General features: G+C 46.4%; 1 protein-coding gene across 2 annotated transcripts in view; it reads right to left on the minus strand.

The window, feature by feature from the left end:
* dyrk4 (dual-specificity tyrosine-(Y)-phosphorylation regulated kinase 4) overlaps positions 1–26,640 on the minus strand; it is a 183,286-nt gene that overhangs the window by 118,669 nt on the left and 37,977 nt on the right. For both annotated transcript variants that reach the window (XM_070896649.1, XM_070896650.1), the window contains exon 3: positions 9,895–10,041. In XM_070896649.1, coding sequence (XP_070752750.1) covers positions 9,895–10,041 — 147 coding nt within the window. The remainder of the gene's footprint in view (positions 1–9,894; positions 10,042–26,640) is intronic.

Raw genomic sequence — 26,640 nt, forward strand, 5'->3', positions numbered from 1 at the left:
CCCTTTGTCCTCTTCTGCCGAGTTCTAAATTTCTCCCAGTCCCCGGGTTCGCTGCTATTTCTGGCCAATTTGTATGCCACTTCCTTGGCTTTAATACTATCCCTGATTTCCCTTGATAGCCACGGTTGAGCCACCTTCCCTTTTTTATTTTTACGCCAGACAGGAATATACAATTGTTGTAGTTCATCCATGCGGTCTCTAAATGTCTGCCATTGCCCATCCACAGTCAACCCCTTAAGTATTATTCGCCAATCTATCCTAGCCAATTCACGCCTCATACCTTCAAAGTTACCCTTCTTTAAGTTCTGGACCATGGTCTCTGAATTAACTGTTTCATTCTCCATCCTAATGCAGAATTCCACCATATTATGGTCACTCTTCCCCAAGGGGCCTCACACAACGAAATTGCTAATTAATCCTCTCTCATTACACAACACCCAGTCTAAGATGGCCTCCCCCCTAGTTGGTTCCTCGACATATTGGTCTAGAAAACCATCCCTTATGCACTCCAGGAAATCCTCCTCCACCGTATTGCTTCCAGTTTGGTTAGCTCAATCTATGTGCATATTAAAGTCACCCATTATAACTGCTGCACCTTTATTGCATGCATCCCTAATTTCCTGTTTGATGCCCTCCCCAACATCACTACTACTGTTTGGAGGTCTGTACACAACTCCCACTAATGTTTTTTGCCCTTTGGTGTTCTGCAGCTCTACCCATATAGATTCCACATCATCCAAGCTAATGTCCTTCCTAACTATTGCATTAATCTCCTCTTTAACCAGCAATGCTACCCCACCTCCTTTTCCTTTTATTCTATCCTTCAAGCGGCTTGTGGTCAGTTTCAAACTTGAGGCAAAACAAGTACTGGTGGATTTTTTTCACCCCGTAAATGCACTCCAGAGCCTCTTTTTCAATCATGCTGTCGGCCCTTTCAGCTTTGGACAGACTCCTGGACGCATAAGCGACCAGTTGCAAAATCCCCGATTTATTAGCCTGTTGTAACACACACCCGACCCCGTATGACGACGCATCACAAGCTAGCACTAATCATTTACATGGGTTATACAGGAGAAGCAGTTTGTTTGAACACAACAGATTTCCGGCTTTCTCAAAGGCAGCTTCTTGTGAATTCTCCCATGCCCAGTTGTCTCCCTTGCGCAGTAGCACATGTAGGCGTTCTAGCAGGGTGATTAACCCAGGTAGGAAATTACCGAAATAGTTGAGGAGTCCCAGGGACGACCGCAGCTCCGTCACGTTCTGTGGTCTCGCCGTGTTCTTGATGGCCTCCGTCTTGGCCTCAGTGGGTCTGACGCCATCTGCGATTCTTCTTCCCAAGAACTCGACCTCCGGTGCCAGGAAAACACACTTCGAGCGTTTCAACCTGAGTCCCACACGATCCAACCGATTAAGAACCTATTCCAGATTCTTCAAGTGCTCAATAGTGTCCCAACCTGTACCCAGTATGTCATGCTGGAAAACCACGGTGCGAGGGACTGACTTTAGCAGGCTCTCCATGTTCCATTGGAAGATCGCCGCGGCCGACCGAATCCCGAACGGGCATGTGTTATAGATGAACAGATATTTGTGCGTGTTGATGCAGATGAGGCCTTTCGAAGATTCCCCCAGCTCCTGCGTCATGTAGGCCGAGGTCAGGTCCAATTTGGTGAACGTCTTCCCTCCAGCCAGGGTCGCAAATAGGTCGTCAGCCTTAGGTAGTGGTTACTGGTCCTGTAGCGAAAAACGGTCAATCATTATTTTATAGTTCCCACAAATTCTGACCGTGCCGTCAACTTTAAGTACCGGGACAATCGGACTGGTCCACTCGTTGAATTCCACCGGCGCGATGATGCCTTCTCGCTGCAGCCTGCCCAGTTCAATTTCCACTTTCTCATGCATCATATATGGTACCGCCCATGCTTTGTAGTGGATGGGTCGCATAGCGGGAACCAAATGGATCTGCACTTTCGCCCCCGAAAAGCTTCCAATGCCTGGCTCGAACAACGATGGAAATCTGCTCAGAACCTGGGCACATGGAGACGTCGTCGACAGACGAAAGCGCTCGGATGTCGTCCCAGTTCCAGCGGATTTTTCTCAGACAGCTTCTGTCAGTGTGGGGCCATCCCCTGGCACGATCCACAGTGGGAGTTTGTGCACTGCTCCATCATAGGAGACTTTGACTACTGCACTGCCAATTACAGGGATCAGTTCCTTGGCATAAGTTCTTAGCTTGGTGTGAATGGGGCTAAGCTTGGGCCTGTGTGCCTTGTTGCACCACAGCCCGTCGAAGGCCTTTTTGCTCATTATGGACTGACTCGCACCCGTGTCCAGTTCCATGGATACTGGAATTCCGTTCAGTTCAACTTTCAACATTATTGGTGGACATTTCGTGGTGTAGGTGTATCCCGTACACTTCTGGCTCCTCGGTTCGAGTCTCCAATTCAGCCTGATCCACAGTGGATCAACCTTCCTCTGCAATGTGGTGGTTTGCAGGGTTTGTAGCTCACCTGCACATTCGCTGGAGGTGTCCCATTGTTCTTCAGCCGTTGCACGCATAGTGCTTGAAGCAGCATCGATGGGCCCGATGATCACCTCCACATTGCCAACAGGGTGTTAACTACCTCGCATTAACGATTGATGGCGAACTCTGGGTCATCTGAGGTCGTGCAGCAGCTGGCGTATACATTCTGCCATGTATATTCCTGCTCGAATACGACGTTACTTTGTGCACAGTACTGGCCGAAACCTCCTTATGCTGCGAAATTTGTTTGGTGTTGTCATTATGGCTTTTCTCAGATTCGGAGTTTCAACAGTCAACAGTTTGTGAAGGATTACCTCATGGCCAATGCCAAGCACAAAAAAGTCTCTCGGCATTTGTTCTAGGAATCCATCAAATTCGCAATGTCCTGCGAGCCTTAGTTCGGCGACATCGCTCGCCACTTCCTGGCTCACCGACCGTTGACACGTGTAGAACCTATACCTCGCCATCAGAACGCTTTCTTTAGGATTTAGGTGCTCCAGGACCAGCGTACATAATTCTTCATAGGATTTAGTTGTCGGTTTTACTGGAGTTAGAAGATTCTTCATGAGGCCATAGGTTGTCGCCCCACAGACAGTAAGGAGGATCGTCCTTCGTTTGGCAGTGTTCTCTTTCCCTTCCAGCTTGTTGGCCACGAAGTATTGGTCGAGTCTCTCCATGAAGGCCTCCCAATCGTCCCCTTCTGATAACTTCTCCAGGATACCAACTGTTCTTTGCATTTTCGCGCGGTTATCTCGTCGCCAATTGATACGCTCATAATAAAGGATGAAACTGAGCACTGTGAACAATGAGTAAGTGTGACCTTAGCTCCTTTAATTAGACTCCAGAGTGTAGGTACCTCGTGGGTAGCTGGGATCACTTGGGACTCCAACAGGTAGGCCCTCTGGTGGTGGTGTGATACAGGTTGCCAAGGGTTAAATACATAACAGGTCTTACTGCAGTTGCACAGGGCCTTGGTGAGGCCACGCCTTGAATATTGTGTACAGTTTTGGTCTCCTAATCTGATGAAGGACATTCTTGCTATTGAGGGAGTGCAAGGAAGGTTCACTAGACCGATTCCCGGGATGGCAGGACTGACATATGAAGAAAGACTGGATCGACTAGGCTTATATTCACTGGAATTTAGAAGAGGAGACCTCATAGAAACATATAAAATTCTGACGGGATTGGATAGGTTAGATGCAGGAAGAATGTTTCCGATGTTGAGGAAGTCCAGAACCAGGGGTCACAGTCTAAGGATAAGGGGTAAGCCATTTAGGACCGAGATGAGGAAAAACTTTTTCACTCAGAGAATTGTGAACCTGTGGCATTCTCTACCACAGAAAGTTGTTGAGGCCAGTTTGTTAAGATATATTCAAAAGGGAGTTAGATGTGGCTAAAGGGATCAAGGGGTATGGAAAGAAAGCAGGAATGGGGTACTGAAGTTGCATGATCAGCCATGATCATATTGAATGGTGGTGCAGGCTCGAAGGGCTGAATGGCCTACTCCTGCATCTATTTTCTTTGTTTCTATATTTAGGCTCAGCACTATCAATCCTTTCCCCTTCCCCACTTTCCTTGCATCTCCACCAAGTTAGCATGGAACACCTCCATTCTGCTGGCATTCACACCCTCAAAATCTGCTACTGCCCCCATAACTGTTTCTCCCTCTTGCTGCTTCTTCTCATCATGTACACTATGCTAAACTTCCTCACACATCTTCAAAACCATTCAACAGGGCAGAAACTAAACCACTGTCACTGTTCTTGCAGGAGAAGTTGCCACACAATCGAAAGGAGACTTCAAGAGTAAGAGGAAGTCCCGCTGCACTGCAAACTCTGACACCAATGGAGGAGGCAGCCACAGATTATCATAGGCAGAGAGAAAGCACACAGCATTGGAGACTGCCAGGCTGAAGGCCAGGCACTATGGGGTATTTGGGCATCTTCCCTTCCTTTTTTTTTCTATTTAACTCACACACACAAAATCACACACACTTAGCACCCCAACCTGATGCTGCATTGAGCTGGCACTCATCTGCTTTTGGCATACTCTTGCTAACGCTTGTCCTTCTGCTGTTTTTTCTGCCCCATCAAATGACTTGGGGCCCTGCAGCAGCACAGACTAAGGGGTAGAATCCTCCCTAAGATGCCCCATCACCAACACAGAAACAAGCATCTTGCCTGGTAGTGAGTTGGAGAGGTCTGCATTGGGTGATTCACTGAGCACTTAAGACAGGCACTAGGGGCACAGACGAGGTGATAATTAGTGTGTAGCCATTTGTGTAAGCCAGTTAAATGATAACCTATTTTGAAATATTTGTGTGCAGAGAATGTTTCTTTAGGAATCGGACCTTGCAATGTTAATTGACGTGAATATCAATGTTGGTCTTGAGGTGGATTCAGTTTATTGGCGAGCAGGCTAGAGGCTAGAAGAGATGTTGGACCTGACTGTTAATGCAAGGAAGCAAGGAATGTTCAAGCTCAAGTGTTATTCAATGAGCTGCTGTCAAAGATCTCTGGCTGCAGGTAGGTTTTAGAACCATCCTGCTTCTCGCCATCCTCCATATCATCAGTGGCTTCTCCCTCATTGTGCTGAAGGTCCTCATTCAATGGTGGCTCTATGTGTTGTCCCTCATTGCACAGCAAAGTTATGCAAAATATAGCCACCCACTACCACCAACAATCTCAGGATTTGAAGGACAAAACACAGGTGTCCTCATGCCTCTCTTATAACCGCGTCGTGCTCCCTCTCCCCGCCCCCCAGTTTAGGAACTCCTGACCATAGAGAATTAATGAGAAACATATTTTAGAATGCTGGCAGTTAGATATCCCTTGAGAAAGAACTTACATTGTGCTGCATTATATACTTGTGTGTGAGGGAATAGGGAAATAAAAAAGTAACGGATGGTATGAGCTTGGATGGAGGGTTTGGACCTTCCCTCTCCGATAGTCTGTCTTGTCTTCATGTCTGGGAATCTGGAGTGCCTTTACTTCATAAGCAGTCAAAGGTCTCAAATGTTCTCCTCTGGTCTATGTGCAGTACTGCCTGCTATGCATAGCCTTCTGCTGGTAGATAGAGCAAGGACATATGATGGAATGAGGTCAATGAGAAATGATCAGCATCATGTAAGTGCTTAGCTCGCCAACCATCTTCGGTGAATCCATGAACATATAGCATTCAGCTCAATTGTGGTGGCAGTGTGGTTGATGTTCATAGCTTGCAAGATGTAAAGAGACAGCACATGGGCATTAGTATGGCAGCAATAGAGTGTCCCGTGAAAACATAGGAATGCCTGTGCATTTGGAAATCAGGTGAACAGTTGCCAGAGTGTTAGGCATATTTTCCTCTGTGATGCTGCACCAAGCTTAGAGCTAAGGCAAGATTGTAAAAGCCACAAAATGCGAGCACACTTACCTTGGCAAGCTATCAAAATCGGCAAATATTTTCCTTATACACTCCACACATCAAGCTCATTCGTCCTTCCTGCAATCTCTGTCCAGGCTGTTCTGGCACTGCTTTTAGTGGGATGACAACCTTATCCTATAAATAGGAACAACCTTCTTTAGAGGGTCTCCTCCAAAGCTGCAACTTTAAAAGGTACAGTGCTTCATTCCATTCCTGGTGCCATTTCTTCATTCTCAGTAGCAGGACAGCTTTATGGGTGAGGTCAAAAGCCTGTACGAGCTGCTGGTGTCAGATATCCCTCCCCTTGACCCCCGGTGCTCCGAGTAGATTATGGGCTATGCATCAGAAGTGCCACTAAATGATGTTAAGTAGTTGGCTTCACTTTATAATGAAAGGCCAGCTAACAGATGTTATATATGCAGGCTATAGATATACTCTCTGTGTAGTCACTGTAGAGTTGCACAAGATGGAGACTTGATTATCCGATGTACTATCTATAAGGTTTACACTCTGTATATACTATGCTGGCACCACTAGAGGGTGCAACTGGTGGAGACCGGGGTTTCCTGCCCTGGTGGCAGGGTCTCTATAAAAGGGGAGCCACCATGCAGCTGCCTCACTCTGGAGTTACGAGTAAAGGACCAAGGTCACTACAGTTTGAGTACAACACATTGCCTCGTGGAGTCATTCATAAGTACATTACAAACATAATAACTGGCAACGAGAATACGGACTTTCACGCGATTATGGCTTCCTTTGGCACACTAAAAGACATCGCAGAGGGTGATGATTGGGATGCTTTCATGGAAAGGCTCAAGCTGTATTTCGTGCAAACGACCTGGCAGGGGAGACGGAGAAGCGCAAGGCTATACTGCTTACCAGTTGTGGGTCCGAGGACTACCGCCTCGTCAGAGACTTGCTGGCACTCATGAAGGCCAAGGATAAGACATATGATGAGCTGAATGAACTAATTCGCAACCAACTAAAACCAAAAGAAAGCATCCTCACGGCCAGGCACAGATTCTACATTCACTGCAGTCCTGGGGCCAGGAGATTGAAAATATGCTGCCGACCTCAGGAGACTTGCGATACCCGTGTGATTTTGACACGCACCTCAACGAAGCATTGCGAGACATCTTCATTATAGGAATTGGCCACGAGGGCCTCCTTCACAAGCTATTATCTGCTGACACCACAGTCAACCTGCAGAAGGCCATCAGCATCAGTCAGGCATTCATGACCTCGACCTGCAGCACCAAGCAAATTATTCATCCTGGACTCAAACCCGGAAAGTACTGTACACAGAATGGTGCCTTTCACAGGCAAGACTGTAGAATGTGGCTCTGCCCAGGGCAGCGAACACAGACTTCAAGGTTCCAGAACTCAGAGTCCGCCAAGTGGTGCTAATCGAGTAACACCTTGCTGGCGCTGCGGAGGAAATCATAGTGCTCACCAGTGTCGGTTTGCTGAGTACGTATGCAAAGCCTGTAACACGAACGGCCACCTCCAGCATATGTGTAAAAGAAATACGACTCACTGTCGAACAGAGGAGTCGGTAGATGACTTTGAATCCAGCGGGGAGTATGATGATTTGGCCAGAGAGGCAGCTCAGCCCCAAGAAGAAGTGCATGGAGTGTATACCTGCACCACCGATTGTCCTCCAGTGAAGATGGAAGTCGAGATAAATGATGTTCCAGCCTTCATGGAAGTGGACATGGGAGCGAGCTAGTCAGTGATGAGCCAGGATGCCTTTGAGAGGCTATGGAACGAAAAACGACCCGAGCTGGTTCCAGTGCAGGAAAAGTTGCACAACTACACCAAGGAGTTGATCTCAGTCCTTGGTAGTGCGGATATAAGTCTAATCCATAATGGCATAGTGCACAAGTTAGCTCTGTGGATTGTTGCAGATGATGGTCCAACGCTACTTGGAAGGGGGTGGATGGGGAAGATCCAGTGGAAATGGGAAGACCATTTCACTCCAGCAATCAATGTCCCCTGTGCTCAGAGGCAGAGCAAAACCTCACCTTCGCTCGGGCCAGGCACCAGAGAACAGACCAGCACAGCACCTGAGGCACAAACCGTCTATCACGACTGCGTGGCAATGATCGGACCGGAACGACCTAAAGGTACCTTCCCGGCTCCAGTGGCAGGACTCCTGGGGAGGAAGATCGAATTCACAGGCACTCTTCCAGCTTTTGTGGCAGAATCGCGGGAGAGAAGGAGCAAGGCAGTCGACCTCGAGGACAGAGGCAAGATGGCATCCCTGCTGCAGCGAGGTGCAGCGTGGCGTGGCAGGGTTCTCTTAAAGGAGACCTGCAACCAACTGAACTTAAAGAGACATTGTATTCATGGCAATCAATGTAACGAACCGATTAAGAATGTAAAGAACAAAATGTTGTTGCGAGATGTCGGGAATAGAGTGTCCCCAAAAGTAGCAAGCGAGCGAATTCGGGAGGGTGAAGGCACTGATTCTGGTACCCTGCCCCAGGTCTATCCCACTCTGCAGGCACCCGATGGCACTATTCGCCACGGACCTGGAAACGAAAACGGCGTCAATACGCGCAGTCGGCTGCCGTTGCCTACCACCCGGGTGGGAGACGGCGCAGCCCCCAGATCCAGTCGCTACCTCGGCCATATCCGGGAGCGAAAGGTCAGAACCAAGTTGCCCAAACGGGACCTGGAACAGCCAGGTTCCCAACACCGTTAGAGAGCAAGCAGAAGATTCCGCAGCCCTCAAAGGAGGACAGGGAGGCCACACACATCTGTGGCTCTGCCCACCACTAGGCAACAGCAAAGGCCCTGAGTCATTGGCAAGGTAAGCAAACCAAGCCCACCCCATTGGCAGGGGGCGCAGCGCCGCCATCAGACGACTAGGACCCCATCCGGTTGCTCTGGAGCTAGCGTCCTCGCATACCTGTACTGCTACCTCAGTACTGACCATGAATGCAATCTACCCAATCCTGGCTCATGACTGTAAAACGTAACGAATGTAAGTCACTGAACCAAGGTGTCACGATACAAACTGTAAAAAAATTGTTTTTTTCCTTCTTTTCTTTGTACTTGCACTGTGTCTGATCCTGTATGTTAATGTAACGGGCCAGCTGCATGATCTTGCTGTGGGGGTGGGGGGTGGAAATGGATGTATGTTGCCATGGACACACACATGGATCACACCCAGAACCCACTGGAACCTCCACTGCATCATCGAACCATCCAAACTGATAACCACTACCCAACGTTGTGGCAAAAGGACTTGGGGGTTAACAGGGAGAGAGCCAAACCAAAGCACAGCCAAGGTGCAAGGGCCATTGGCACTTAAGTCTGGGGAGAGCTAAGCCAGAGCACATAGTGCAAAGGTAATTGGCACAAAGGGCTTGGGGGAGAGTGATATTATATTTGCAGACTATAGATATACTCTCTGTGTAGTCACTGTATAGTTGCATCAGATGGAGCCTTGTTTACCTGATGTACTTTCAATAAGGTTTACACTATGTATATATTAGAGGGTGCAATTGGTGGAGACCGGGATTTCCTGCCCTGGTGGCAGGGGCTGTATAAAAGGGGAGCCACCATGCGGCTGCCTCACTCTGGAGTTACGAGTAAAGGACCAAGGTCACTACAGTTTGAGTACAACACATTGCCTCGTGGAGTCATTCATAAGTACACTACAGACATAATGAGCACTGCAGATACGCACGCACTGAGAGCAGCAACCCACCAGCATTGCGATGGGATCATATAATCAGCCCCATTTTGCATTTTCCACAATATTTAAACATAAAAACACAGCTTGAACAACGACATTAACACACCTTGATTTCAATAATATTATACTCATTGGCAAAACTGATACAGGTACTTCATTGTTTAAAATATATTTAAAATGAAAACTTTTAGGCTATTGATTTTATAAATAACATTCTATCACAAAACACTTCATAACTGAATTTGAGTAGGTTTTTTGTTACCTGGTGCAGGGTATGCCGATTTGACAAGGTTTTGATGGGTATTTGAGGTAAGATACTGTCATGTTGGTGTAGTCTCAAACTGTTGACGATAGAGTGCTTGGCAGGGTGTTCCAACTGGGGGAGGGGACCAACAATGGAGGAAAATCTCTAATAGAAAGATATATCAAACCTGTAAGTCGTAATGTAGTCAGTCAACTTAATCAACCTTCTTATCAGAGGCATGGATGAAAATACAGACCATTCTACCAGCCAACAATGTGAAGTATTCTGAGCTGGCAACTGTTATTACTTTAAACTATGGGGATTTCAGGAAGAAACAATTACTCACATCAATTGATTAAATGCAGAGTCTGCCTGATTCATTCTACAATACAATACAATACATTATCTAGTTAATTATTAATACCATCAGTCATCTTTGTCATCAAAGGCACAGGCTTCAATGAAACAAATATATTTAAAAGCGATGTTGACACTTCCTGGTATGAACATTCTAATTTTGAATTTTGAATAACGTTTTGATGAGTATAACATGGGACAAGGGGCCCGAAATTGGTGGACGTACTGCCCGCGAACCGACGACAAACCGCCCAAAATCGCCAAATCGATCGAAAAATACCTGCATACCGCCCGGCGGAAAATCATCAGTGACATACCGCCAGGCGGTATGCATATCATCCGCCCTTGCACATCGCCGACATACCACCCAAAATTGCCAAATTGATCACTTACTGCCAACATACCACCGACCCTGCAGACCGCACTGGAAAAGGTGCTTTTAAATCGATCTTCAGTATGCATCTTTACCTGTAATTTTTCTTTTATCTCTCACCCCTCCTCGCCTCTCTCCCACCCCCCCAGTCTCTCTCCCCCCCTCACAGTGATTTGTTCTCCCTCCACAGCAATCTCCCCCCAAGCAGCGATCTCCCCCCCAAGAAGCGATCTCCACCCCCAGAAGTGATCTCCCCCCAAAGCAGCAAACTTCCCCCCCCCCCCAAGCAGTGAACTCCCCCCCCCCAAAGTAGTGATCCCCCTTCACAGTTATCTCCCCCCACAGCAACAATCCCCCCCACCCCCCACATACCTGCACATCGCTCTCAGGCTGGCAGTCTCTGTGGATTCCCGTCTGTGCCTCTCGGTGGGGGCAGTGCTTCGCAGCAGCATGCGCGTGCGCACAACTCGGGAGCGTAAGATTCCTGAGTGAAAGTGACTCACCGCCCACACACTGCTGGCTGCACTCCACTCCGCCCGCTGCACTCTGCTCGGCATACTGCCGAAAAAAAGTGACGAAAATTGCGCACGCTCCACCCCAGTGGCATCCGGCGGTATGAAACGACATACCACCAGCACACCGCCGAGAAATGGGCGGATGACCAATTTCGCCCCCCCTAAGCTACCTGGTGTAGCTCTGCAAAAATCAAAGCAGCCCACAGATCCTGTATGCTGGACAAAGAATCTAAGATTTTACAAGCCTGCACTATTCCAGAAATATCACCTTAATTTTCCGATTGGGGGCATCATCAATGGGGCGACTCTTCCGGCCACCATGAAGATCACCCCACAATCTGAACAGATTTCCGACCCTAGAATCATGTATATGTGGGAAGCAGGCTACTACGTCTCTGCCAGAGAGTTGCATCAAAATCAGGACGGGAGATTAAGGCCTGCCGCTGTGGGAGCAGACAGCCTCCAAGCTACCGGAAAAGTAACAAATCATTTTTGGGGGAAATTCACTTCTGAGGTCTGTGCATGGCAACATTCTGGCAGTCATAGTACATACATTCACTGCTAGCACTTCCTCCTTCACTGACCTCTACACACTAGACCTCTGCGCCTAACAGTCAACCCTTGTATCGTGTATGCAGCGTTCTATTGAATGTAGTTTTCCCTATTTGGATCTGATCTACATACACCCACCTCAATATGGAAGGGCCCATTCTGTGCCAGCAGGAACTGTGCCCCAGAAATGGGAGTGAGGAGTGGGTACAATGAATCATGTCCATAGGCAAGTTTCCTGCCAATCTTCCACACAAGATATGCTGGAAAAGTGGCAGGACAGGGATGGAAAATCCAAATAATCATCCCAGATTGATTGTGACATTTGATTCCCAGAGAGAGACTTGCATTTATATAGCGCCTTTTACAACCACCGGACGTCTCAAAGCGTTTATAACTAAGTATTTTTTGGAGCGTAGTCACTGTTGTAATGTGGGAAACACGGCAGCCAATTTGCACACAGCAAGCTCCCACAAAACAACAATGTGATTACATAAGAACTTAAGAAATAGGAACAGAAGTAGGCCATTTGGCCCCTCGAGCCTGCTCCACCATTTAATAAGATCATGGCTGATCTGATCATGGACTCAGCTCCGCTTCCTTGCCCGCTCTCCATAACCCTTTATTCCCTTATCGCTCAAAAAATCTGTCTATCTCCGCCTTAAATATATTTAATGACCCAGTCTCCACAGCTCTCTGGGGCAGAGAATGCCACAGATTTACAACCCTCAGAGAAGAAATGCCTCTTCATCTCAGTTTTAAATGGGCGGCCCCTTATTCTGAGACAACGTCCCCTAGTTTTAGTTTTCCCTATGAGTGAAAATATCCTCTCTGCATCCACCTTGTCAAGCCCCCTCATTATCTTACATGTTTCGATAAGATCACCTCTCATTCTTCTGAACTCCAATGAGTATAGGCCCAACCTAGCTTTATAAGTCAACCCCCTCATCTCTGGAATCAACCTAGTGAACCTTCTCTGAATTGCCTCCAATGCAAATATATCCTTCCTTAAATACGGAGACCAAAACTGCACACAGTTGTACGATCAAATAATGTTTTTTTGATTGAGGGATAAATATTGGTCAGGACACTGGAGATAACCCCCTTACTCTTCTTCGAAATAGTGCCATGGGATCTTTTACGTCCACCTGAGAGAGCAGATGGGGCCTCGGTTTAACGTCTCATCTGAAAGACGGCACCTCCAACAGTGCAGCATTCCCTCAGTACTGCACTGGAATGTCAGCCTCGATTTTATGTGCTCAAGTCCTCAGAGTGGGACTTGAACCCACATCCTTCTGACTCAGAGGCAAGTGTGCTACCCACTGAGCCACAGCTGACACTGTGGTAATCCAGCAGGTCCAGCAAGTAATCTAGCAAACAGTTGAGAGTGCACCCGTGATTTCCTGATCCTGTCAGGTAAGCGTTTGTGCCGGAGAATTGACCATATAGTTTATGCCAATTGCGGCAAAAAGGTAACAGTGCTGTTGTACTGACAGCTGCACCATGAGTGTCATGTAGTAATTTACTGTCTAATTTATAAGATCAGCTCTCTTCTCAATTTTTACATTTTAATGGATAATAAACTCTATGGCCGGGATTTTCCAGGGTGGTAACGGGCGCGATCAGTGGCGGGTCGGGTGGGAAAGGTGTTATTTTTGACAGCGGGCTGGGAACCCACTATTATCCCGCCCCCACACGTCTTTTCCCCAGTTGCGTCTGTCATCGCGCAGCCGACCCGACCAGCAACGGCAGGTGAGCTAATTCAAATCATTATCAGGTAGCTTACAAGCACTTAAGAGCAATGGCCACCGATTTTCCGTGGAACGGCCGCTATTTTGAAAATTCCGCTCCTGCAGTATCCCAGCGATGACCTGCTCCCCCCCCAACCGCTCCACTGCTGCCGATCCGTCCTAAGTGCGTCATCAGAGCGCACACCGCCGATGTTCCCCTCCCGCAATGGCGAAGTTCCGCCAAAAAAATCTTGCTCCCGCCGCGCGGTGCCAAAAGCTGCTATTACTGCCGGTGCACGGAGGTTGTTGTCCTTCTAAAATGGCGGTGTGGAGGCCATTAAAGTGGAGGGCGCATCTCTGCTGCCGCCATGTTTTTTTTGTCGGCCAACAGCCATGTGGGGCGATACCGGGCCGCCAAAAGGCAGCCTGGCACATACCCCTCTTGGGTGCCAGGCTGCTGGCCCGACCGAAACCCTCCTGGGTGGCCCAGTGGGGCTAACTTAAAGAATCGTGCCAGCTCTCCCCTTTAAGTGGTGACTGACAGCGGCAGACACTACCCCCGCCCCCCCCAACTCTCGCCCCTCTAGACTGCGAACTTCCGCTCACCACCCCACATCCGCACCTGTTATGACCGACTTCCGGTCCGCCGCCCAAAAAAAGAGGAATTTCGCTCAAGAGGCATCCACCACGCCGGTAAAATCAACAGAGACATGATCGGTGTGTCCCGTTCCCAGCGATGAGCAAGTTTGGTCCCTAAGATTGGGAAATAGTTATGAAATCTATTATACGTGGGAAGAATCACTTGAGGTTGGCTCCATTCTTTGGCCCCGATCGTGACTGGGGTGGGTTATATGAACGGGAGGGAGCAGTTTTGTTCGGGGTAATGTATTGATGTGGATAGAAAACTGGTTGGCAGACAGGAAGCAAAGAGTAGGAATAAACGGGTCCTTTTCAGAATGGCAAGCAGTGACTAGTGGGGTACCGCAAGGTTCAGTGTTGGGACCCCAGCTATTTACAATATACATTAATGATTTAGACAAAGGAATTGAATGTAATATCTCCAAGTTTGCAGATGACACTAAGCTGGGTGGTAGTGTGAGTTGTGAGGAGGATGCTAAGAGACTGCAGGGTGACTTGGACAGGTTAGGCGAGTGGGCAAATGCATGGCAGATGCAGTATAATGTGGATAAATGTGAGGTTATCCACTTTGGGGGCAAAAACAGGAAGGCAGAATATTACCTGAATGGTGACAGATTAGGAAAAGGGGAGGTGCAACAAGACCTGGGTGTCATGGTACATCAGTCATTGAAAGTTGGCATGCAGGTACAGCAGGCGGTGAAGAAGGCAAATGGCATGTTTGCCTTCGTAGCGAGAAAATTTGAGTATAGGAGCAGGGAGGTCTTACTGCAGTTGTACAGGCCACACCTTGAATATTATGTACAGTTTTGATCTCCTAATCTGAGGAAGGACATGCTTGCTATTGAGGGAGTGCAGCAAAGGTTCACCAGACTGATTCCCGGGATGGCAGGACTGACATATGAAGAAAGACTGGATCGACTAGGCTTATATTCACTGGAATTTAGAAGAATGAGAGGGGATCTCATAGAAACATATAAAATTCTGAAGGGATTGGACAGGTTAGATGCAGGAAGAATGTTCCCGATGTTAGGGAAGTCCAGAACCAGGGATCACTGTCTAAGGATAAGGGGTAAGCCATTTAGGACTGAGATGAGGAGAAATTTCTTCACTCAGAGAATTGTGAACCTGTGGAATTCTCTACCACAGAAAGTTGTTGAGACCAGTTCGTTAGATATATTCAAGAGGAAATTAGAGGTGGCCCTTACGGCTAAAGGGATCAAGGAGTATGGAGAGAAAGTAGGAATGGGGTACTGAAGTTGGAAAAATGATCAGCCATGATCATATTGAATGGTGTTGCAAGCTCAAAGGGCCGAATGGCCTACTATTGCACCTATTTTCTATGTTTCTACTTCGTTTTTAAATTTCCCTGCATGGCCACGAGAACAGCTCGGGAACCACGTCTGTGAACCTGAGGTGGGAGCTCCGTGGCCATTGTTCCAGCTAATTGCTTGGCAGCATCAACTGTACAGAAAACCTCCCACCTGACGGATCATCACTTTCCTCAGGCAGAAGCTGTTGCTCAGTTCATTTCCAACATAGATTCTGCAGACTGCAAGTGTTTCCAACAGTTTCCATCCAATGTCACTCATTGGAAGAACTCTTTCATCATTGACAGAATGCTTCTTTCATCTGTACCTCAACTGCCATCTATTCCATCAACATGGGTGCTGTTTATACTGTCTCACCTTGGTCCTCAAAACCCGACCACGATCAGCCCCAACACCAGCAGCACCAGGCACATCAGCAGCACCAGCAATAACACCAACCTTCTCCGTAATTACCTGATGCTGCTCAGGACACAGAACATCAGCACCCAAGCACACTGCTGCCCGTGAGGCCAGGGATGGCCTCACCATGACCAGATTTACTTAACTTGATGCTGTACACCCATATGGCTGCCGCATGATGCACTGGGTTGGCATCACCCCACACGAACACCATAAAGCATCCCTACAATAACCAGGCCATTCCTTTCACACTCATCACCATTGTGGGGGTACCGTTATGTCTCACCATTCACTGCAATTCACTAAGCCACTTCCAAAGATGCACACATATCTGTCCAAGACCGTAAAGCATTGAAAATAAAGTTTTTTATCTTTGATACCACATTAACAGAAACCTTACATAAACATTACATAAAACACCCAAGTGGCTACCACCCTTGTGTGTTGGTAGTTGGTATGATTGCACTAAGATGAGGGTGAGTGTGAGGGGTGGCTAGTGAGATGGGGAATGTGATAATGTAGATAGAGCAAAGGATGGGTGGTGCAAGGTAAGTTGGTGTGAGTAATGATGTGTAGGAGTAGGGTAGAGAAGGCAGAGTGATGGGGATGTGATGAGAGGCACAGCAGGATAAAATTAAGTCTGGCTTTGTACTAACCTTTCCTGATCTAATGAGATCATTAAAACATTTGTGGCACTGCACTCATAATCTCCTGACCATATCCCTGTTTGTGACAGCTGCATTCTGCAACCAGGCTGTGTTGGTCTCCTGGGGAAGTTTCTTCCGCCCATCGGCAGGGAAGAGGTCTTCCCTGCATGCTCGGACTCCTCATAAGCATATGGAGGGAGTTATCGGAGAACTTGGGTACAGCTCTCTGCCTCTGTGCAATAATTATCAGTGTTTGCAACACTCCAATGCTGTAGTGCACAGTCAACACTATGTTAGATTAAACTTCAAATCTAATGTGGCTATGGTCCTTTTAAATATCCTGGCTGAAAACATGCCATAAATGACATCACCAAACCCGCTCCATCTAATTGGGCCAGGTAACGCGCTCGGCGAGCTTAATAGGCCCCATTAAGGTAAGTTCATTTTTGACAGCAGAACGGAGCAACCCACCACGGACACCGCCCATACTGCACCTGCCGAGGTAGGCAAAATTCCGACCCTGATAAGTATATCTATGAAACCTGTGGCAAATAATTTGTGACGTTTGATAGCTAAGACCTGTCACCTCAATATCACCTCAGATTAATGGCAATCTATTGTGACTTAAGAACATAAGAACATAAAAATTGGAGCACGAGTAGGCCATTTGGCCTCTCGAGCCTGCTCCGCCATTCAATAAGATCATGGCTGATCTGATCATGGACTCAGCTCCACTTCCCTGCCCGCTCCCCATAACCCTTTACTCCCTTATCGCTCAAAAATCTGTCTATCTCCACCTTAAATATATTCAATGACCCAGCCTCTACAGCTCTCTCAGGCCGTGAATTCCACAGATTTACAACTCTCTGAGAGAAGAAATTCCTCCTCATCTCAGTTTTAAATGGGCGGCCCCTTATTCTAAGACTATGTCCCCTAGTTTTAGTTTCCCCTATGAGTGGAAATATCCTCTCTGCATCCATCTTGTCGAGCCCCTCATTATCTTATATGTTTCAATAAGATCACCTCTCATTCTTCTGAACTCCAATGTGTATAAGTCCAACCTACTCAACCTATCCTCATAAGTCAACCCCCTCATCTCCTTAATCAACCTAGTGAACCTTCTCTGAACAACTGCCAATGCAAGTATATCCTTCCTTAAATACGAAGACCAAAACTGTACGCAATACCCTGTACAGTTGTAGCAGAACGTCTCTGCTTTTATACTCTTTCCCCCTTGTAATAAAAGCCAACATTCCATTTGCCTTCCTGATTACTTGCTGTACCTGTATACTAACTTTTTGTATTTCATGCACAAGGATCCCCAGGTCTCTCTGTACTGCAGCACTTTGCAATTTTTCTCCATTTAAATTATCATTTGCTTTTCTATTATTTCTGCCAAAGTGGATAACCTAACATTTTTCCACATTATAGAAACATAGAAAATAGGTGCAGAAGTAGGCCATTCGGCTCTTCGAGCCTGCACCACCATTCAATAAGATCATGGCTGATCATTCACCTCAGTACCCCTTTCCTGCTTTCTCTCCATACTCCTTGGTCCCTTTCGCCGTAAGGGCCATATCTAACTCCTTCTTGAATATATCCAATGAACTGGCATCAACAACTCTCTGCGGCAGAGAATTCCACAGGTTAACAACTCTCTGAGTGAAGAAGTTTCTCCTCATCTCAGTCCTAAATGACTTACCCCTTATCCTTAGACTGTGTCCCCTGGTTCTGGACTTCCCCAACATCGGGAACCTTCTTCCTGCATCTAACCTGTCCAGTCCCATCAGAATTTTATATGTTTCTATGAGATCCCCTCTCATCCTTTTAAACTCCAGTGAATACAGGCTCAGTCGATCCAGTCTCTCCTCATATATCAGTTCTGCCATCCCGGGAATCAGTCTGGTGAACCTTGGCTGCACTCCCTCAATAGCAAGAACATCCTTCCTCAGATTAGGAGACCAAAACCGAACACAATATTCCAGGTGAGGCCTCACCAAGGCCCTGTACAACTGCAGTAAGACCACCCTGCTCCTATACTCAAATCCCCTAGCTATGAAGGCCAACATACCATTTCATCGCCTGCTGTACCTGCATGCCAACTTTCAATGACTGATGTACCATGACACCCAGGTCTCATTGCACCTCCCCTTTTCCTAATCTGCCGCCATTCAGATAATACTCTGTCTTCGTGTTTTTGCCACCAAAGTGGATAACCTCACATTTATCCACATTATACTGTATCTGCCATGCATTTGCCCACTCACCTAACCTGTCCAAGTCACCCAAATGACACCGATAGGGCTTGAACCTATAATTTTCTGACAACATCAGCGTTTGCATCAAAGTCAGACGCCTTATCTATTAAGCCATGTGGCCCCTGCTCCATTTCCCAAATTTTTTTGCCCACTCACTTAGCCTGTCTATATCCCTTTTCAGATTTTTTTGTGTCCTCCTCACAATTTGCTTTCCCACCCACCTTCATATCATCAGGAAACTTAGCTACATTACACTCAGTTCCTTAATCCAAGTAATTAATATAGATTGTAAACAGTTGAGGCCTCAGCACTGATCCCTGCGGCACTCCACTAGTTACTATTTGCCAACCGGAAAATGATCCATTTATCCCGACTCCCTGTTTTCTGTTAGTTAGCCAATCCTCTATCCATGCTAATATATTACCCCCAACCCCGTGAGCTTTTATCTTGTGCAGTAACCTCTTATATGGCACCTTATCGAATACCTTCTGGAAATCCAAATATACCACATCCACCCTGCTCATTACATCCTCAAAGATTTCTTTGGAAGAGTGTACAATGTGTGTACCTGCTGGTATGTCTTGCTGGCATCTGTGATTATTTTCTGCAGTAACCAGTAGATATGAGCAATTCTAAGATGCGTAAAATAAAATGCCAGCTAATATTTGTACAAATTTAAAATAATTTTAGACCATTTAGTTGAGCTCATAGCAATATTGAGGTTAATTCTGTGATCCCATTTTTTCTGTAGGGTACCACACATGGAGGGAACTTGAATCAAAGGATGTAGCCCCATCTACAAACCACACTCTCTTTTCAGCTTGGCTCCCCACTGGGAGAACAGAATTAAACTATATGTGGTTAAATTCACATACTACATGCATAAAGCTGGATAGGAGTTGGTGATATTAGTGAATGAATGCCAACATATAGGGCCCAAGTTTCCACACGATACAAAACGGGCGCCCCTCCAAGCTGGGCGCCCGTTTTTCGCGCCTAAACCGGCGCCAAAAAAAGAACGCGCGATTCTGGAGCGCCCTGCAGCTCCTTGTCTGCCTGGCGCGGCGCCCAGGGAGACGGAGCCTACACTCGCACCGATTTTGTAAGTGGGAGGGGGCGGGTACTATTTAAATTAGTTTTTTTCCTGCCGGCAACGCTGCGCGTGTGCGTTGGAGCGTTCGCGCACGTGCAGTGTGAAAGAAACATTGGCACTCGGCCATTTTTGTAGTTCTTTGTAGCTGTTTAGTTTTTGAACATTTTTTAATAAAAGCACATTGCCATCAGCACATCAGCACTGAGAAGGCTGCAGGAAGCCTCAGAAAGTTGAGGCAGCCGTTTCCCGACGACCTCCCCCTTTTGCCTTCGGGAAATGGCTCCTCAATTTCTGAGGCTTCCTGCAGCCTTCTGTCTCCTTCCCGCCGTCTGGAACGGCTTCCTCCACCCCGCCCCCTCCCTGCTGCGTTCAGTCAGTCGGGCCCACACTCCCCCCCCCCCCCCGCTCGCCCGCCCCCTCCCCTGCGTTCGATCCCTCCCCGCCGTCTGGAATGGCTTCCTCCCCTGCGTTCAGTCGGTTGGTTCCCTCCCGCCCGCCGTCTGGAACAGCTTCCTCCCCCACCCCCGCGTTCGGTCGGCGGTCGGTTCCCTCCCTCTCTCCCTCCCGCAGTCTGGAACGGCTTCCTTCCCCCCCCCACCCCCGCGTTCGGGAACGGCTGCCTCGTTTTGTGAGGCTTGCTGCAGCATTCTCCCTGGCTGAAGCACTTTCACACAGGTAGGAAGATGGTTTATTTAATCTTTTCTTTGCTTATAAATTTTTATTCAGGTTGGATTTATTTGTATAATATTTGTGTAAGTATAAATAAGGATTTATTGTAGAATTTAATGACTTCCCTTCCCCTCCCCCCCACCTCGTTCTGGACGCCTAATTTGTAACCTGCGCCTGATTTTTTAATGTGTAGAACAGGTTTTTTCAGTTCTACAAAAATCTTCACTTGCTCCATTCTAAGTTAGTTTGGAGTACGTTTTCACTGTGGAAACTTTGAAATCAGGCGTCAGTGGCTGGACACGCCCCCTTTTGAAGAAAAAATTCTGTTCCAAAGTGGAACTGACTAGAACTGCAGAAAAAAAAATGTGGAGAATTGCAATTTCTAAGATAGTCCGTTCTCCACCAGTTGCTCCTAAAAATCGGGCACAAATCATGTGGAAACTTGGGCCCATAGATTTATCTTGACCTCTTTACTCTTATACTCTTTGCACGTGTTTATAAAACCTAAATACTATTTTCCTTTTTATTGCTTTATCTACCTGCATTTACACTTCAATAAATTATGTATTAGATCTCCTAGATCTCTCTGTTCATCCACAGCCTTCAGCATCTTCCCGTTCCTTGTTTTGTCTCCCCAGCTGCATTTGCTCCTACTTCTCTGCATTAACTTGTATCTGTCTGCCTGCTCCACTAATCATTGATGTACTTGGGACAGGAGGAGATGGGACAGAAGTGGCAGGAAGCTGGGAGTGTTGGGTTTAAGATGAGTGAGGAGCTAAAAGATAATTGAGCAGAGCAGTAGAAGGTAGCACCATGGCAATTGCACAGAGGTTCTCAATCTTTGAAATGAAGGAATTGACAAGTGGTGTCACTGCCCATAAGCCAGGTTACTGTCAGTGCCAGGATGTGAATTTGTTCAACCACAACGTGGTTGTGAATGGTGAGAGCCTTGTTTATGAAGGAATTAATGTTCTGGAAGGTGGTACAGGGCGGGTCTGTGATTGTTGACAAGAAATTGGCCATAGAAAGGAGATAGTGGGGAGGAAGAGACAAATATGGAGGACGTTAGAGACAGTGATCCCTAAGGAATGAACTAGGAAGAGCACCAAGAGTACAGAATGAGGTAGTTGGAGTTGCTACTCTAGGGGATCCAACAATGGGTGCTGCAGTGGACATGGTGGAGGATACCATGGGCTCATCAAGAAGCAACGCAAAAGAACTAATCCTGGGGCAGCAGCAGGGGAAAACCTCAACTGGGAATAGAATTTGCTGGGGCCGGGAGTTGAGAGCACCATGTTGACAAAAAAAGAAAAAAGCGAGGTTAAGACAGTAAAGAGAGATAGAGGCAAGAAGCAGTGGAAAGGAAGAGGTCATAGTCGTGCCAAGAGGAAGGCAATAGAGGGATACTGAGGTCTGGGTCACAGCCAATAAGTGCAATCTGGTGGATATAAGATAAAACTTTAGATTGTATAGACAAGAGGCAGAAAGTTAGCAAGGTCAAAGACCTGAAATGTTAACTATGTTTCTCCATTGATGCTGCATGGTCCAGTATTTTCTGTTTTTATTTCAGATTTCCAGCATCTGGAGTATTTTGCTTTTGTTTGAGTTAGCAAGGAGGTCTGGCACTTGATTAATATTCACAACAGTCAAATAATTTATTTCTTGTGGTGTCGAAAGAAAAACTGTTGATCAAGAGACGACAAATATTTGGATTTCATTGGCTTTTATGTGTAAAACTCAAAAGGAAAACATTGCTGCCGTTTACCAAATGACGACCTTAGTTCTGCTGTGTAAATTGACATATCTATTCATCAGTGTGAAACTGCTTCGAAGTCATGGCATAGATCCAACCAAATGAACGAAAGAGAAAACTTCTTGCTAGTTTGGCACACACTTCAATATCTACCATGAACTCACAACTTTAACACTGTAGCAAAAGTAGCAGATTTGAGGAATAATCACTAGGATTTTTAAAAATATTAATAAAAATGTAACTCAGGGATACACATGCTATCCAAAAATCTTTTTTGTTGTTAAGACAGGATTTTAAGTTGCCGAAGTAATCAGTAAAATTACTGTCAACAACAGAAGAGTGAAAAAATAGTCCAAAATTAAGGCTAATTAAACTATCAAAATTAAAAAATGTCAATGTCAATGTCATCATAGTCCGGACCGGGGCCAAACAGGGCTGCGTCATCGCTCCAACCCTCTTCTCAATCTTCCTCGCTGCCATGCTCCACCTCAAAATCAACAAGCTCCCCGCTGGAGTGGAACTAAACTACAGAACCAGTGGGAAGCTGTTTAACCTACGCCGCCTCCAGGCTAGGTCCAAGATCACCCCAACCTCTGTCATTCAGCTGCAGTATGCGGACGATGGCTGTGTCTGCGCACATTCAGAGGCTGAACTCCAGGATATAGTCAATGTATTCACTGAGGCATATGAAAGCATGGGCCTTACGCTTAACATCCATAAGACAAAGGTCCTCCACCAGCCTGTCACCGCCGCACAACACAGCCCTCCAATCATCAGGATTCACAGTGCGGTCCTCGACCACGTGGACCATTTCCAACATCTCGGAAGCCTCTTATCAACAAAGGCAGACATTGATGCAGAGATTCAACATCGTCTCCAGTCTGCCAGTGCAGCCTTCAGCCATCTGAGGAAGAATGTTTGAAGACCAGGCCCTCAAATCTACCACCAAGCTCATGGTCTACAGGGCTGTAGTAATACCCGCCCTCCTGTATGGATCCGAGGCATGGACCGATGTATAGAAGGCACCTCAAGTCGCTGGAGATATGTCACCAACGATGTCTCCGCAAGATCTTGTAAATCCCCTGAGAGGACAGGCGCACCAACATCAGTGTCCTCGACCAGACTAACATCCCCCAGTATTGAAGGACTGACCACACTCGATCAGCTTCGCTGAGCAGGCCACATAGTTCGTATGCCAGATACGAGACTCCCGAAGCAAATGCTTTATGCGGAGCTCTTTCGTGGTAAACGAGCCAAAGGAGGACAGCGGAAACGTTATAAGGACACCCTCAAAGCCTCCCTGGTAAAGTGCAACATCACCACTGACACCTGGGAGACCCTGGCCGAAGACCGTCCGAGGTGGAGAAAGTGCATCCGGGAGAGCATTGATCTCTTCGAGTCTCAAGACAAAGAACTTGAAGAGGCCAAGTGCAGGCAGCAGAAGGAGCGCGCGGCAAACCAGCCCCACCACCCCTTCCCTCGACGAATGTCTGTCCCACCTGTGACAGGATCTATGGTTCTCGTATCGGACTGTTGAGCCATCAAAGAACTCACTTTGGGAGTGGAAGCAAGACTTCCTCGATTCCGAGGGACTGCCTATGAATGAATGATCTATTTTGCTGGTTTGCAGCAGAGTGTGCTTCAGCTTCTATCTGTTCTAATGGGGAGCATCGATGTACAGCACACCTTAAATCACTTGCATCAGCAACCAATGGTTGGATGAGGTTCCATGGAGGAGGATGCCAATGCCTTTCAGTATTATGATTTGTGAAAACAATTGTAAGCATTTATCGTTTACTTAAAATATTTTATTATTTTCTGATTAAACTGATTAAACCTGTAGCATTTGGAGAACTGGGTGATGCAGTGGGTTAGACAGTGACCTTTCATCTCTCTGATCTGAGTTCTAAACCAGCACAAAGTAATGTGAAACGAATCTGTACAGGCTCCATCAAGTTCCTAGTGGGCTTGGACCTATAGCACAAACTGTCCTTAATTCAGCATCAATTGGCAATGTCATTAAGACAAGCTTAAATGTGGTTAGTGTGGTAAATTTAAAGAAATGCAAAGTTGATTGGGTGGGTTTGTGGTGCTTGTTCATTGCTAATGTGTTGTTTCAATTATTTGTCTGGTGAGCGGAACTGTTTTCTGATACCTTTATATTTAATGAATCGGGTACTAGAACCAATCAGCATCATTAACATAGAAACATAGAAACATAGAAATTAGGTGCAGGAGCAGGCCATTCGGCTCTTTGGGCCTGCACCGCCATTCAATAAGATCATGGCTGATCATTCAACCTCAGTACCCCTTTCCTAGATTTCTCTCCATACTCCTTAATGCCTTTGGCCGTAAGGGCCATATCTAACCCTTTTGAATTTATCTAACAAATTCAACTTTCTGCGGTAGAGAATTCCACAGGTAAACCACTCTCTGAGTGAAGAAGTTTCTCCTCATCTCGGTCCTAAATGGCTTACCCCTTATTCTTAGACTGCGACCCCTGGTTCTGGACTTCCCCAGCAACGGGAACATTCTTCCTGTCTCTAACCTGTCCAATCCCGTCAGAATTTTATATGTTTCTATGAGATCCCCTCTCATTCTTCTAAAGTCCAGTGGATACAAGCCCAGTTGATCTAGTCCCTCCTCATATGTCAGTCCTGCCATCCCGGGAATCAACCTGGTGAACCTTCGCTGTACTCCCTCAATAGCAAGAATGTCCATCCTCAGATTAGGAGACCAAAACTGAACACAATATTCCAGGTGTGGCCTCATCAAGGCTCTCTACAACTGCAGTAAGATCTCCCTGCTCAAATACTCAAATCCTCTAGCTATGAAGGCCAATGTGCCATTTGCCTCCTTCACTGCCTGCTGTACTTGCATGCCAACCTTCAATGACCGATGTACCATGATACCCACGTCTCGTTGCGCCTCCCCTTTTCCTAATCTGTCACCATTCAGATAATATTCTGTGTTCCTGTTTTTGCCACCAAAGTGGATAACCTCACATTTATCCACATTATACTGCATCTGCCATGCATTTGCCCACTCACCTAACCTGTCCAAGTTACCCTGCAGCCTCTTAGCATCCTGCTCACAGCTCACACCACCACCCAGCTTAGTGTCATCTGCAAACTTGGAGATATTACATTCAATTCCTTCATCTAAATCATTGATGTATATTGTAAATAGCTGGGGTCCCAGCACTGAACCCTGCAGCACCCCACTGGTCACTGCCTGCCATTCTGAAAAGGACCCATTTATTCCGACCCTCTGCTTCCTGTCTGCCAACCAGTTCACTATCCACGTCAGTACATTACCCCCAATACAATGTGCTTTAATTTTGCACACTAATCTCTTGTGTGGGACCTTGTCAAAAGCCTTTTGAAAGTCCAAATACACCACATCCACTGGTTCTCCCTTGTCCACTCTACTAGTTACATCCTCAAAAAATTCTAGGAGATTTGTCAAGCATGATTTCCCTTTCATAAATCCATGCTGACTTGGACCGATCCTGTCACTGCTTACCAAATGCGCTACTATTTCATCTTTAATAATTGATTCCAACATTTTCACCACCACCGCTGTCAGGCTAACCAGTCTATAATTCCTTGTTTTCTCTCTCCCTCCTTTTTTAAAAAGTGGTGTTACATTAGCTACCCTCCAGTCCATAGGAACTGATCCAGAACCACGGTTGATTAACTTAACAGACAGCGGTTATTTCAGCCAATTATGATTTTTTTTGCCTTAATGATGCATTTGAGGTTAGATGGCCACTTCCTATGGACACAGACTATGAGCAAGATCGATTGAACGAGAAAAAGGAAGATAGATGGATGGAAATAGACAAATAGATAAAATGAATGCAGGAGAGAATAGCCAAGGCCAAATATTCCTCTCTGGCACCAGAATCTGAAACGTCTGCAAATGTGTGAGAAGAATATTACCTAATTTAAATACTACAATGGCCATGTCAATAAACATGGCACAAAACACAAAAAAAAGAGTCCTCATTAAAAACTTTTAGGTCTAACATTAACATAAAAATAATCAGGTTCAGTCCCTCATATTCACAACACAAATGAGGATAGAAAATGAGTGTTCAACTTGCATTCATATGGTGCCTTTAATTTATTCAAACGTCACAAGGCACATCACAGGAAAGTTATCAAATAAAATTTGACACAAAGCCACATAAGGAGATATAAGAATAGGTGACTAAAAAAGTGTATTAATGTCCAATGCATTTGTATGAATTTCTTCTACTATTTTAGCAGAAGCGTTAGCATGTTTATTTTATGTTAAACAAGTTAACACCTGTTAGCAGACAGAGGAACATCAAATGAATATGTAGCGTTCATTTGCTAATATTAACAGCAGTAATATCCAGGCTAAAATCCCACATTTCCATCTTCAGAATCAAAAGCTAGTTGCATATTTATCTAAAATTAGTACAA

Source organism: Pristiophorus japonicus, chromosome 13, assembly GCF_044704955.1.
Source record: "Pristiophorus japonicus isolate sPriJap1 chromosome 13, sPriJap1.hap1, whole genome shotgun sequence".
NCBI lineage: Eukaryota > Metazoa > Chordata > Chondrichthyes > Pristiophoridae > Pristiophorus > Pristiophorus japonicus.